The sequence below is a fragment of the Dermochelys coriacea genome, chromosome 2 (assembly GCF_009764565.3).
Source record: "Dermochelys coriacea isolate rDerCor1 chromosome 2, rDerCor1.pri.v4, whole genome shotgun sequence".
NCBI lineage: Eukaryota > Metazoa > Chordata > Testudines > Dermochelyidae > Dermochelys > Dermochelys coriacea.
Genome location: NC_050069.1, coordinates 106,603,598 through 106,618,554, shown reverse-complemented (window position 1 = coordinate 106,618,554; position 14,957 = coordinate 106,603,598). Strand labels below are relative to the sequence as shown.

Here is a 14,957-nt window from a genome sequence, read left to right as displayed (position 1 = left end):
TTATTTACAAAACAAGATTGTATGTACAAAATATGCATTTAAAAACACAGGGAAAATTTCAAATTATAATAAACTGACTGAAAAAAAAATCTAGGTTGCCAAAACTCAATACTGTGCACTTCAACTTCAACTTCCGAAAAATTAGGGTCCAATGTTTCAAAATGACCTTACTCACTCCTTATTAGGTTATTTTTAATCGAACTACCACCTCAAGTTATTTAATATAAACAAAATATTTAAAGAAGAGAATCCTAAGTGTTCAGAATGATTTGGGGGCTACTCTTTATTCCATTTGCTTCTATCCAAATTCAGGAATCTTAAGGAACAAACTCCCTTTTTCCTTTAATCCACATCACTTCAGCATTTGCCTCCACTCCCCTCCTTTTCCTTGACCTCACTTCCATCTCCTCAGCTCCAGAAGTCATTTTGCAAAGGGAACTCAGTCTTTTTACTCTTCAGCAAAGCATCTTTATCACTTTATCTGCAAAGATCATGCATTTGGGAACTAGTTTCCTGAAATAAAGCACTATATGTCCTTCAAGTTGTGAGAACATGTATTATTGTGTTTGCAAGGAACATAAGTCAACAGCAGGATGAAAGAGTATTGTAGCTGAGTTTAAGAACAACCTACCTCATTTAAATGGGTGTTTGGCATTGGTTCCCGTGGAATCCTCCACCCTAAAACTAGTTCATCCCATCCTCTAAATTTATATTTGTCTCTTGTTCTCTACATCCAAAGGTTCAACTCAGTTCCTTTCCCCTCACCACCCATCTCCATCTTCTACCCAAGCCTCTGCACACCAATCCTTCTTTTGCAGCTTCTGCCATATGGCAACTATACTTAATATACCACTAGACTTTGGCACAGTGGAAGTTATCCACCAATCCCACATGCCAGTTTGACATTCAAATACCAGAAACTAGTACCAAAATAAGTTTTAGAAATTTGTGCTTAAGCCCATGGTATTAAATATTTACCTTATGAAAGAGCATATTAAAATTAAATAAATAAAAAGAAAACTATTATTCACAGAATCATAGAATATCAGGGTTGGAAGGGACCTCAGGAGGTCATCTAGTCCAACCCCCTGCTCAAAGCAGGGCCAATCCCCAATTTTTGCCCCAGAACCCTAAATGGCCTCCTCAAGGATTGAATTCACAACCCTGGGTTTAGCAGGCCAATACTCAAACCACTGAGCTGTTATGCCTTTAAAAACAAAAAACAACAAAAAACCCATGTTCTGCTTTGCAGAGCATCCACTTCAGACTGAACGTCAAAGCAGAAGACACTAATAAGACAGAAATGCCTATGGCCACAGAATTTTTTTTTGTACACACTTCTCCCCTTCTGTGATGTCAAAAGAGCCCATCCCTAAATTTTTGGTCTGCCTTAATTTCAAGCAGCTGCTACTAAAGTGGTTCTTCTAGAAGAAAGTTTACAGCTGAAGCTTTCCAACATGGACAAAGACACAGAAAGATAAAAAGGAGGCTCAAGTGGTCTGTTTTGCAGGCCTCCAGCTATCCCAATTGCCCTACAAGTTAAAGGAAGGCCAAAAGGCAGCTTTAGAATTAGATCCTCAAACTCACACCAGTGACAGATTCTGGTGCAAAGATCTGTCTCATTAGCCAAGTCTCAAAAAGGAAAAACTAAAACAGAGCATCAAAATAAGAAATCCAGAAATAGTGGAAATAATTCACAAGAATTCAAAAGAGCAATTCAAACCCAGAGATGTCTCTCACAACCTAGAAGAGACAAGCAAAGTATCCTCCCCCTCACTTGGGAAAGCTGCAAAATTTCTCCAAGCAATAAATGGAAAGATTCTAAAACAGCTCCTGCCCCTCCCCACCAATCCCCGTAGAAATTCTAAAGCTGATACTTAAGCTTCCTCAACAGTTTCCCACCAAAGCCCGCAATCCCTGCAGACAGCATCTTAAGATTTAAAAAAAAAAAAAAAAAAAAAAAACACCGCTTAGCATGAGAAATCCTATAGCCCCGCCAATTTTTTCTCCCAAAAGTTAAATGGAGAAGAAAGTGGAAAAGCTTGTCAGACAGGTACTGACCTAGCATTTTGCTAGCTCAGCACTTGTATTTGTGGAATCTACATAGCCTGATGTAATCAGTTATAAAAGGATCCAAGGAATGTCAAGTTGTCCTTGAATTTGTGCAACTTTTTACAGTATTTACTTTCTATACTGATGTACCTCATGAATGAAAAACACTCCCTCACTTATACAAAGCAATTACCAGAAGGGCCTTCGGCTCAAAAATCTTGAATGTTGACTTCTGCTTTAACTTTTAATACTTACTGCAGATCCTAACTTGTTGGAGAAGAGTTAGAATAAGTTGACAATACATCTAGGATGTTACACTCTAGGTGCACTTAACTTAGTATTGTTCAGGGTAGACTGATTTAAATCAAAGTGATTAAAAGTAGGAAATGATTTAACTAATTGATTTTAATCTTATTTTGCACTGGTATTTTTAAAGTTATTTTCCTAAAGCAAATCTGATTCTCATTGATTCAGCTTACCATTTTAATGGTTACCAAACTAAATATAGCTGTGATACCAAATTTGGTACCATTTCCTGCTAATCAGGAGGCTATAGTACATCTATATACACATTTATTTAAGCAATTATCTATATAAACATTCATTTATTCAGATTTAATTTTCATATTTATTTATTATGTTAGAAAAACGGTGAATGATGCATTTCTCATTCACTAGATTTTTTTTTTTTTTAAACTTACGATCTGTGGCAAGTTCTATTTGGGTGAAAAAAGTCTTTTTAAATGAATTCCAGTTAATTACATAAAACCACCTTTAGTATGGATACAGAAAGGGAAAAAATTACCAAAATATGTTTTGCTCTTAGAACTAATCAATTTATTAAGTAAAGAAAGTATTATCTGTAGTTAGCAAATTGAACAGACTGTTTCTGGTCACTATGTCCTTCGAGATTTTAGAACTAGTAGATCTCATTCTCTCACATGTAGTTCCCCCCCCCCCCCATAGATTTGAAGTAAGCCAGCTTCCCTGCTTTTTCTACTCCTAGTTAGTACCTCAACTTTGGATGAGCTAGCCATTGAAGTGAACAGCTGAATAAAGCGAAAGGAAGAAAATATTCTCTCTGCACCCTACAGAAGAGGCTACTGCTGTCAAAAAGCTGGTTTAGCACTTCTACAAGCTCTGGTTCCATGTGCTTAGCCAGGGACTGTCCCCTGCTTAGTGGTTTCACTTTCTTTAAAACTTTGGAAGCAAATAGGTACTGTTTACTCTAATAAAATCATTTAAATTAAAAAGAATACATGTTAAGTTTAGGTCTTAGCATATATTGTCAATTTCATGGTGAATTTTAAATAATTTTTTTTAGAAGTGTTTTGTTTTGTTTTAAATCCACCCTGATACAGTTGTGCAGCAGATCCAACCATAAATCTGGAACAGAAGACCCATGTCTTCCTCCCGAAAGAGAGAGAGAGTAAAAGCTGTTAGCCAACAACCTTTCCTTCTCCTGGTTACAAAGAGAGCCCAACCTTCAGACATACCTTGCCTCCAGAGACAAATGCCAATTATATCATCTTACTAGAAACTTCTTTTTTAGGAGACCTGTTTCATAGTTACCTCAGCATGGTAAGTTAGTTCTAAAACATCATCATGATAATGATTACGGTTACTGGATTTTCCTTCCTCCCCAAGAGGAGTGGGTGTCAAAAATTTCATCTAGATATGGAGAAACTAAGCTACTTCTCACCTATTAAAATATCAACACTGGTCAAAATGGTGACTTTCACCAATCGCTAAACGTCACACTATGCTGCAATGGAAGAATACTGAACCCAAGAAGTCTAAAAGCCATCATTGCAGTTGATGAAGTTTTTCCATACTCAACAGAAACAGTTGTAGATTATCTAGAAAGCCAAACATCAGTAACTGAATTGACAAGGGATTTTATATCCGATAACTCAATTTGCTGTGCCCTTTTTCTACTCACTCTCACCATATCTTCCCCCCATGATTCCCATGCTTGCTAAAATCCTATTTATGCTTTGAAGAGGGTCTTAGTCATTAATCCTCTCTCAATTTATTCTATAGCGCAGTCAAAAGTTGACTTTACAATAATTTCCATAGCAAGAAATTGATATCAAACCAAGATTTGGACTTCAAAGGATCTAGGTGTAAGAATTTAGGAATGAGAAATATTCTGATTAAAATATAGTATTTTCAATCCGAAGAGAGGAAATATGCAAAATACTGGACAAATTCATATAAGTGTTCTCTTTTGTCAAGTTTATTCAAATGCTCAAGTCCCTCAAAGATTTAACTAGAATAACCAAATGTCAACACTGTTTCAGGATTAGCGATGCATAGTGATCCAAAGCACGTTTCTTTTGTGTGCAAGTCTTAAATGACCAATTTCAATTAGCAGTCACTGTAAAAACACAGCAAGATTCCCCACAAAATGATGCTTTAGTCCTTTATCCTATGAGCAGGTCACACCTACAGACGTAACGTTAAGTCCTCATCTGGTGACAAAGTCAAGTCAAATATACTGAAAAGGCAATGAAAGATCGTATTTAACAACTGATCTAGTCAAGGCTACCGTTTAGTAGTTTATTTAGTTCTTGAAAAGTGATTGCATTTGCAGCTTTTTGATATTAAATTCTCTAATCTGTTCGTGCAGATTCTCTTTGCTTGTTGCATGTAAGTATTCCTCAGAAAATGACGGTCTCTGCTCAACAAAATGATGTCACATTTGTCTTCATAGCCTCAGTGCACTTGATGGACTGCTTAAATCTGTGGAGTTGCAATACTGAATTGCCACACAATAGTTTGACTTTTCCCCCCCATGAAGTGATCTTGAGTCAAATTTCTAAAACCCTACAACAGATTACTATCTCTCTTTGCTTGGTTTATAAATGTTGACAGTTTGTACATCCTTTAGAGATTTCTTCTTGATATGCCAAGGCAGAGCAGTTAGTCCCTTTGAGTTTGCTCACGTCTTCATTTGTTCATGGTTTGGTTGTTGGTTTTTTTTGTTTTTAAATTAAGAGTCCAATAAAGGAAAGCACTCATGTAGTAAACAAGCAACATTTCCTTAAGTAACAGTGCTTTCATTTGATGCAATACTACCAGTAAAGAGTATGCAGCACCCTCCATTTCATGCCTTTCTAAAAATCAAAATGTTTCAATAACTTATGTTGCAGGAAACTCCCAATTCCAGGCCTATAACAGATTGCCAGACTTAGGCAATCGATCATCCAAGTAAGGATGCAGTTCTTTCTTGACCCACCCACATTATAAAATTTCTAAGACAGATGAATAGTATATATACACTAAACTGTGAAAGACTTTTCAAAAATTTAAAATTCAAGTTTCAGCAGTTTGTGTTACGTTACTTCAATTCTTTACCTGCAATAACTCCCTGCAGCTGTCAAGCCCAATATCCACAAGAATGCCCTTCACCTTTTTTCGAGACTTCCTGATATTATCAAGATTTTGAACAGGAATTTGAAACATTTTGCACTTTTCCTGAAAGAGAAAGACAAAAATAATGTGATGGAACATTTGTACATGCACACTTATGCTGTGTAGTGTTTTAGCAATAACTTGTATCATGGGGAATGCTTCCCTCAGAAATCTACTTTTGGCATGAAAAGCAAAAGGCTTTGAACAAGAAACTGTTCTCTATTAGTATATGATCTTATGAGATCACTTCCTTACTCTAAAACAAACATGCATGTTATGTTACCCCAAGATCTCAAAATAATTCAAATTCCTCCCACCCTGACTGAAAAGTAGCCAAATTCTATTCTTTGTTCCTGTTTGGTAGCTATATTGTGAGATTCAGCACGGAAGCCTGAATACCTGAATCATGCTAACTTCTGACTAGATTTAGAAAATAACCACTATTTCACCTAGTGGAGATATAACATGCAAGTGAAAATGTGATGCTACTTCTGCCTCCAAGGAAATTGCAACCTGTGTGTGTGTGCGTGCGCGTGCGCGAAGGGGGGTACTTTTTGCAGTGTATCTGCTCAGATACATTTTAAGTACAGTTGTTAATGAAATCAGGCTTTTCTGCAACTGCTACTACCAAAGACCACCTTGCTTAAGTGACATGGAACCAGACATTGCAATAGAAAACTAATGCGGTTTTCCAACCTGCAAAACTCCACCACTTCAAAACCATGGTGGACAGCTAAAGCCGCAAATGTAAGTTGAGTTTTAAAAACAGATCTGTTGTTAATGGTATGGCTATAGTAGTGCTTCTCAGCTGATGTACGTTCAAATTTCTTGCTTGGTAAAATTGGTGTGGATTTCTAACATTGTATAGTTTTTTGTGATGACTATATCTCACTATCACCCAGTTACCCAATCCAGGCAAAGGTAAATTTATGGATGAGGAAAAGCTGGCTGAAGTTAAATCCCAGCAAAATAGAGGTCCTGCTGTAGGCAGAAGGAATTACTTCTTAGAGACCACCACCACAAGCCCCTCTGTTTGAAGAAATATGCCCACTGATCATCAAGACAAGTACGCACTTTAGGATTTCTTCTGTGCTTCCCATTAACGCTGGCCTCTTGTACAGCTGCATCCAAGACAAACACTTTCTATCATCTCCAGCTGGCCAGAAGACGACACCCCATCTTGATGTCCTAGCCTTGATAATACACACCTTCATCAACTCCTATTTGAATTCCAATGCAACTTATTTGGGTTTCAAAGTATCAGCCCTGAGAAACAAACTGGTGCACAATATAGCAGCATGCCTACTCAGTAACACTGAGAACTTGGTGATATGCTTACACATGCAGCTCTGTGAGGATCCAGTGAAGGTCTAAGTCTTTATTTCCAAGACCTAAGAAGTCTGGGAGCAGATCACCCCAAAAACAAAAAAACCGCTTCACCTTTCAGAATCTCAAGTGCCCTCAACAGCTCCATTTCTCAAAACAAGAGAGCTGTCCCTTACCAGAATAAAGCTTACCTCTACAGAAGACAGGATTTTTCTCCCATAGAAACTATGAGCTACCACAAACCCAATCTACATCCCAGTCCAGATGGAAAATATACTTCAACCTTTAATTCCTTCCAAACAAATAAACATCTTAATTTATGTACACAAAACCACCTGCTATTTTCCTCTCCTCTTCCCCCACAGAAAGGGAGCCCCATATGACAGATGTTAGTCTCCTTGGGTTTTTTTTTTTTATTTTCTTTTTAAAAAAAAAAAGAACAAACAAAAAAAAACACCACACCTCTGGAAGGCATTTGGATACCATGGGAAGAGATAAATCCTTATTCCAAATTAAGATCAAGTGGAAATTTGGACACTAAGTTCTAGTTTACAACCAATGCAGCTATTGTATCAGGTTATATGCACCTGACCCCATAGTCTACTGTACAAGAATACAGTTGATAAAATGCTATGATCAATTCAGCCACAAGGAGATATGGGTTCCATACATGTTAGTCCACTGAAAATATTTCTTCCACCATTTGGATGATCTTCCTTCTCATTCAGAAGCATCAATGTATCAATTAGATGAAGAGAGACTTTCCTTAAGAAGCAAGCTATCTACCAAGATAGAACCATCAGTTTACTAAGACAGCACTAATAACCCATGTCCATACTTTTCAGTCCTGTTTTAACATATCAAATTTCTTCTAAAACTGAAGACCAGGATTATTAATCCAGATAAAACAATACTCTTGAACACAGCTGGCTTTATATATTCCAGTTTTCAAGATGCAGTTCTTCAATCCAAGAGACGTACATTCCACAAGTACTAAATATGCCACTGGTCTTAACACAATGCTTGGAAGCAAGAGTTCAAATTATAATCTACTACACTTTGATAATCCATTTAAAATATACAACACATTTTCTTTCATCATAAATCAGGAATTCTAACTTTGAGCTTGTTTTTCCAAGTCCTCAGTTTCATTTTCTCAGTTCACAATATTCAGTATTTCACAGCTAGAATAGCGTATTATCCATCCATTTTTATTTCCATGTCATTAGTTGTTTTGTTTTTTTAGCCTTCAATCTTTAACCAAAGCTTTCCATTTGTTGCATCCTGAACTACCGCCAATCTTTTGCTAGCGATCACCAGTTTCTTGCCAACCAAAGCCAACACTGGGTCAACAAAGAAAATTCAGTAAGATACATAATAATGAAATGCCTTTGGAAAATTAAGTGCAAAATCCAAACAAATCATTGTCTTATTAATTAAGAGATTACTTGCTATCTTTGTGGCTGATTCTGCAGTCCTGACACATGAATTGTCTTTAAATCATTCACATAGCCCTTATTGGTATTTTGTCCATTAACCTTTTTCCTTTAAATATTCTCTGACTTGGGTAAAACTTCCATAGCAGTATTGTATTGGACCCAAGTACAGCATGAGGTTTTCTCCACTATTTTAGAGCATCTGAACAGTAACATTCTCCATATTAAATCATGCAAATGATCTGCTTTTCAACCAAGAGAAGACACAACCAAGACTGCAAATTCTTCCTACCAATACAATGTTTACAATTGAAACACTGTTCCAAGCAACGTAGTTCAAATATTATATTATGAATCAGAGGAACATTTAACCAAAATTAGTGTGCCTAAAGACCATTTCTGTGCATCCAAAAGTTAGCTAAAAATTAACAATTTCACCCCTTGAAAGAGAGAGGTGACCTGAGAATGAAAAACTAATTGCACTTTTGATTTCTGATATACAGAGAAAGGCTGAAATTTTTTCCCCCTGCTTGATATTTACATTGGAAATTCAGGCTCTGACTAGCCTAGAAGGTATACACAGCTAAGCAAGGAATTTTTAGTCAGACAGTTAAAGAAGATGTGGGGGTTGGTTTTTGTTGTTGTGTTTGTTTTTTTAAGAATTCCCCACCCATTTAAAATTTTCAACAACTATCATATTGGAAAAGAAAGTCTTTTCCAACAATTCAACACCTCAACCTTTCAATTAATATGCGAGATAATATTCATCTACAGACTCTCTAAAAGTCCTCCACCAAAATCAGGACAGACCAGAGTGATATTCCTCTTATTTCTTAAGGGAAGAGGGAAGAAGGGGAAAACAGCAACAGCAAAAAAGGGCATATGCACAACTGTATAAAAAAAGTCTTTTTGCAGGTCACCTTTAAAGTGTGCATGAACTGTTGGAGATATAGATATGGAAAGTTCCATTCCAGTTTACATAGACTAATATACAGTCTCTCAAATAAGATAGAGTACACCTACTGTACAGCTGACAATTACAAAAGAAAAGGATATTCTGTATAACTTCCCCCCTTTTCCCCCTTCACATTTAAAGCAAAAAAGCAGATAATCAAAAACTATAACTGAAGTTTGCAAAGTCTGATTTCTTCAACAAACTATATTTTCTAAGAGTGAACTAGCAGACTTTTGGAAAAATAAAAAAGTTTAGGGAGGGGTATCATTCTTTATAGAACCTGAAAGAATATACGTCAACTCTACAGAGTTTAACACACACTTGAATTCCAAAGTAAGATATCAGGGGAAGGACTCATTCTCTTTACATGTGAGGACTTCAGATCAAGATTTTGCATTTACCCTGAAACTGCTATCACAATGTCAAACATTCATGTTTGTTGTACTCAACTGTCACAAGGAAAATGCAGAACTTTGCATTTTGGTCCTGATCTGTAAATGAAGGAAAGAGATTTTTCTGATATCTTGCTTTAGAATGCAAGTGTACTTGTAATTTTCAGTTGATTTTATATATTTTCACTGCATTAGGAATTTTTTTAAAAATTACATGAGATTCAGTTCACATTTTAGTTTCAATTTTATCCAGCTGCATGTTTTTCAGCTGAAGAAAAAACAAATTAAGCATTAATTTAATACTTAGGCAATACATAAAAATAAAGAGCTAAAATAAGTTAACTTGTAATTTTACAAGCACATCCCTCAAGTGAGCAGAACAGTTTTCCTTAGCTAAGAAAACAGCAAACAATTTCAATACTAACAGCTGTTTTATTGGAAACTAGTCATAACTTAGGACAGTTTATACCATGTTCTCAAACAGTAAGTGATGAACATTTTATTGGAATGCATATCAGCCTAAGAAATTGATTCATTGGAAATCGTTCCTTTAGTTCTGAAGCACGGAGAGGAAATCAAATTAAAGATTTCCTGCAAAACAACTGCTATTTAAAATTATAGTTTTGTTATTCTGGAGCATATATTCCCTTAGGGTTACTCTCTGTATGATAAACTAAAGAGAACAACACGAGTTTCATTACACTAACTTTGGTTTCCTGCCATATTCTAAACACGGAAGTCTCTCTCTAGCTCAAATTGCAGCTATCCAGCCAGATAAGAGAGAAGGAGGAGGAGACTGTTTTAAAAACAAACTTTTAGGGCTTCTCTACACAGGGAACTTGACCAGCATTGCTATAGTGGAATAACTATTCCATTAAAACTATTCCAGAATAACTTGCCATATTGACACTCCATGGGGAGTTATTCTAGAATATCTTTAGTGTGATAGTTATTCCACTACAGCAATGCTGGTCAAGTTCTCTGTGTAGAGAAGCCCCGAAGGTAGGCATAAATATTCATTTATCAAAATTTCCCACCTAGATAGGCCCTAAGACAACCCTGATTTACTTACACATTAGCTATCACTCATTTTCACATTACAAGACTGTATCATTAGAAGGTATTTGAAAACATCAGGCTTACAGAAGGGCTCTGACTACTCGTTCCACTATTCTAGAGATGTCCTGAACAAAAGTACAGGTTAGGGTTGAGGAAGTTCATCTGCATGGCCTAGACTCCCTCAGTATTCTGGTTAACGAGGAGATTTGGTTTTGGAATGAGGATGGCATCCTTCCCATTTGTTACCTGAAGTCTGACGGCCAGAGGACTTCACAGTCATTATGGAGTATGCAAAAGAGGCAGTACACTCTGAACAAGGCAGCCAACTAACTCAATCCTTTCATCTTCCCTTTAAACTCTCTTCCTTCTCTGGATGATGTGGGTTTTAACTACTGTGAGTTTAAAACAGAAAACAAAACAAAAAAAACATATCAGACGACAAGCGTATGTTGAGGCTCAACCCTGCCACTGCCTGCAGGAATGTTTTTCAGTACTGCACGCTCCACGTGTTTAGAAGTACCATGTATCCCTTCTATTACCTTGTTATAGTTACACACCCAAGGTACTTTTCTATACTATACCATGGCAGGAGAGGGGGAGACAGGCAGGAGAGACGCAGGAAAAAGAGAGCACTGCCCTCTCTAACACTCTCACTCCATGCGTGGTAGGGTACCTAGGAAGCACCCTCCACCTCACCTTCCAGAACTTTCTGCACATGCTCAATACCAACAGTCAAACATTCTGAAACACATCAACATGCCACACATGCTTGCTGCCCTTATTTGCCTCAGAGTTACAACCTCCTGACCTTTCTCTTACTTTGGTTAGTTACCTCAGCTGACCTTTTCCCTACTTTTGTGCTACACGTGCTCGGAAATATCATGTGACCTGCAGCTTCCAATGATGATACGACTCTTGATTATTCAAAATGGAGGTCAAGAATGCACAATGGCATCTACGGAATGTCTCTGGTATCCGCTCCCTGCGGGGTACCCAGGAAGCACCCTCTACCCGCCTCCCAGTGAGTGCCAGATACTGAGCATGTGGAGGATGTATCCGACTCTTCAAGTCCCAAGGAGCTGAAACCTTTTGTGCCCCCAGGCGAGCTGGGGCCATTGCAGACACACACCCAGCCCTGGAGCGAGGGGTGCGCGCGGGGGGGGTCCTCCTCACTGCGTTAAGTATGGGGGGGGGAGGAAGAGTGACGAGTAAATGGAGCAGGTACAACGTACGCTGGGGCACGATGCCCTGGGGGGGGGAGGGGAAGAGGTGGGCGTGTATATACATGGGCGCCCTGCGTTTCTCTGAGGCTGCCTGGGCCGAGCCGCCTCCCGGGCACCTGCCGCTCCGAGCTGGGAGTGCATGGCCAGCCCGTGCCCCGCGCGGAGCACGCTCAGCCCGCCCGGGGATACTGTCGCCGTGCCGCGCGGTCTGTCTCGGGCGCTTGGACCAGCCCTGCCGCGCTGGGAGCGGGCGCTCCCTGTACCTACCCGGCCAGGCTGTAGGGGGAGCTCGCTCCTCGCCGCCGCCTCCGCCTCCCCAGTGCGTGGGTCCGCGCGGCAGCCTCCGCCTCCCGCTCCTCACAAAGCCACCCGCGCTGCGCCGCCTGCCTGCCCGCCCGCCGGCTCCTCCTCCCGGCCCCGGGGCCGCCCGCTGCGCCCCGCTCTCAGTCACAGAACAGCAGCAGCATCGTCAGCGCCCTGGCCCCCTCAGGGCCCCGCTCCCATCCATCCGCCTCCGCTGGCCCCTGATCCAGCCCAAACCAGAAAGAGAAAATGGCGCTCGATTTATCCCAGGAAGTGACGTTCTGGTCATTTGCATACCAGGCAGCAGACCAATAGGGAGAGGGCTTGTCCAAGGCTCCTATTGGCTCCCTCCATCAGCTCCCTAGGGAGAGGCTGGGTACTAAAGGTGCAAGATGTTGGGGGGGCTGAACCCCCCCATGGGTTCCCCTGACTCACCTGTTACCTCCCTTACTTTCCTCTCCTGTTCTGGTCCTTCTAAGTGGGCACAAGGGGTGTCTATCACTAGGTTGTAAGATGACCATGTGACGTCATCCTGAAGAGGGAGGGGTCTGATTTCACTCCCATCAATAACACCACGTGGTCACCCAGCAGCCTTAACTTCATTTGCATAGGATGTTGGGTGAAGCTTCATTTGCATCTGCAGGATTATCAACTGCCCACTCACATCCAACAGCCAATAGGATTATGCCATGTCAAGTAACAGTGTTTCCCATTGGAAGAGAAAACTAGTGGTCCAAGCTCTTTAAGCAGAAACTGTTTCCATACATGGCTTACACTTTGCCTGAACGAATAACCAGAAACCCCAAAATATGGTGCCCCAGTACAAATCATTGTGCAAATACTGTGGAACTAATTCATAGTTTGAAATCTCCTCCCCCCCCCCCAAAAAAGCATGGATAAAGTTGATTGGCTGAGTCCACTTCAGGATAAAAAATCTGCAGTAAAATAAAAGAAAAGAGGCTATTCTAAACTAATGGGAGTCATTAAGAAATGTGAGGAGAATTCAATGTGATGGAGACATCAAACTATGTAGTAATACAGTGATTAGAGGTGAATGGCAACATGGATAAGGGATTTATTATTGAGTAGATCAATTGGACTGGAAGCTTATTTTCAGCATTCTTAATCTTTGATGGTTTGTATACTTAACAATGTTAACCAAGTAGGTGATTTTCCCTGCCCATGTCCATGTATGCTCTTTAATCAGCTATGGTCTTCCCTCAAGTCTAGGATCAAGCTCGCTGTTTTTGGAAGAATATGTGACCTATAAGAAAAATATATCTTTTTCATAGATATCTCTTTTGAGGTAGAGATATACAGTATCTATTTATAAGATACAGGCATACATTTATGAAGGCACTATTATAGTTTCCTGCTGTTATAAGAGATTTTTTTTAAAGAAGTTGAAACATAGAATTTACATCATCAACAACAATACAGATGTCACCTATATTACTGACATTGGAAACGACTTCCAGAGGTTTGAAGGGAATCTTAGTGAAGACATGGATACTCTGCCTACTGACTTTTAGCAATGGAGACTAAAGGCTTGTCTACACTATCTCTGAAGTTGATGTAAATTATGTCGCTCAGAGGTGTGAAAAAAACACCCTCTTGACCGACATAACTTACATCGACTTAATGTGGTGTCTACACCACGCTATGTTGGCTGGAGATGCTCTCCCGCCGACATAGCTTCCACCTCTGGTTGAGGTGCATTAATTACATTGACAGGAGAGTGTGCTTCCATCAATGCAGTGCGTCTTCACCAGATGTGCTAAATTGACGCCGCTGCATCAATCAGCGGTGCTGATTTATCATGGTAGTGAAGACAAGCCCTAAGTCTCAGTGAAACCGAGAGAACAGCAACTACTTTCCATCAAAAAAAATGTTTTGCCAATTAATCTATTTTGACTTATGCCCAAGGTCGGCTATTGCTATTCCATCCAGTTGTCACGTATTTGGGAGTATAACTCGACCTAGCCTGACATACCAGCCCCACCTGAAACACCTGACATTAAAGATCTCTGCCTGTACTGCCTTGATACGAAAACTATCAGGAACCTCCTGGGGAGAAAACCCTTCATTCCTTCATATATCTATCTTGGCCCTCATGTTTGCTCCAGCTAAATACTGCTTTGAGGCTAGGGGTGCAGCCGTCACACTCAGCTTGTCCACAGGGAGCTAAACTCAGCCATTTATATTATTAGTGGCTAACAGAAGAATACACTAACCTCCGGTCTGTATGTGCAGGTCACATAGCTCTGCCAGACCTTCAGTGAGACGTTATTACTGTTAAAGTTGTTTGGAGGGCTGTAACAGATGGAACTAGCTGATTACATATCCAGCTGACAGATGCCACATTCTCAGATAGGAAACAACACACAGTACCAACTCTAAGGTTTGTTGATATTCGAAGGGAGAATCCCACTCCTGTGGACCTGGTGTGATAGCATGGCTGATCTCTTGACACCCCTTTGCTATGCTAGATCACTCACTTTTGGATGCATGGGTGATCAGCACTGCCAGCAGCTGAAACTATGTCTTTACAGAGAAGAAGCTCCAGTAGAAAAGAGAGTCTAACACGCCAAGTAAACTGAAGAGTCTGTCATTGCATTTTCATTTGATTGTAGATCCTGGACCAGGCTCAATAAGCCACTCTCTATTTCATCCAGAATTTCTGCAACTATGCTTTGGCTTGGCTTGGTTTCCTCTCCACATTGTGACCATGGAACATCATTGCAAACAATAACTCATGTGGAAGAAGAGTGCACAACCTACAGTTGGAGGGCGG

The 14,957-nt window shown here is 39.7% G+C and overlaps 1 protein-coding gene across 8 annotated transcripts in view; it reads right to left on the bottom strand.

Moving 5' to 3' along the window:
• The window catches only part of ADNP2 (ADNP homeobox 2), a 30,241-nt gene extending 17,817 nt beyond the window's left edge, over positions 1-12,424 (bottom strand). For 2 of the 8 annotated variants that reach the window (XM_043508269.1, XM_038388362.2), the window contains exons 1-2: positions 12,128-12,421; positions 10,884-11,029 (exon numbers count right to left, since the gene is read on the bottom strand). Coding sequence is in view for 4 of the 8 variants with exons in the window: in XM_038388359.2 (XP_038244287.1) it covers positions 5,413-5,520 (108 nt within the window). In the remaining 4 variants the exon portion in view is untranslated. Of the gene's footprint in view, positions 1-5,412; positions 5,533-10,883; positions 11,030-12,127 lie in introns of all 8 variants that reach the window. The other 6 variants (XM_043508270.1, XM_043508271.1, XM_038388359.2 and 3 more) reach the window with 5 other exon arrangements.
• Positions 12,425-14,957: the final 2,533 nt, after the last annotated feature.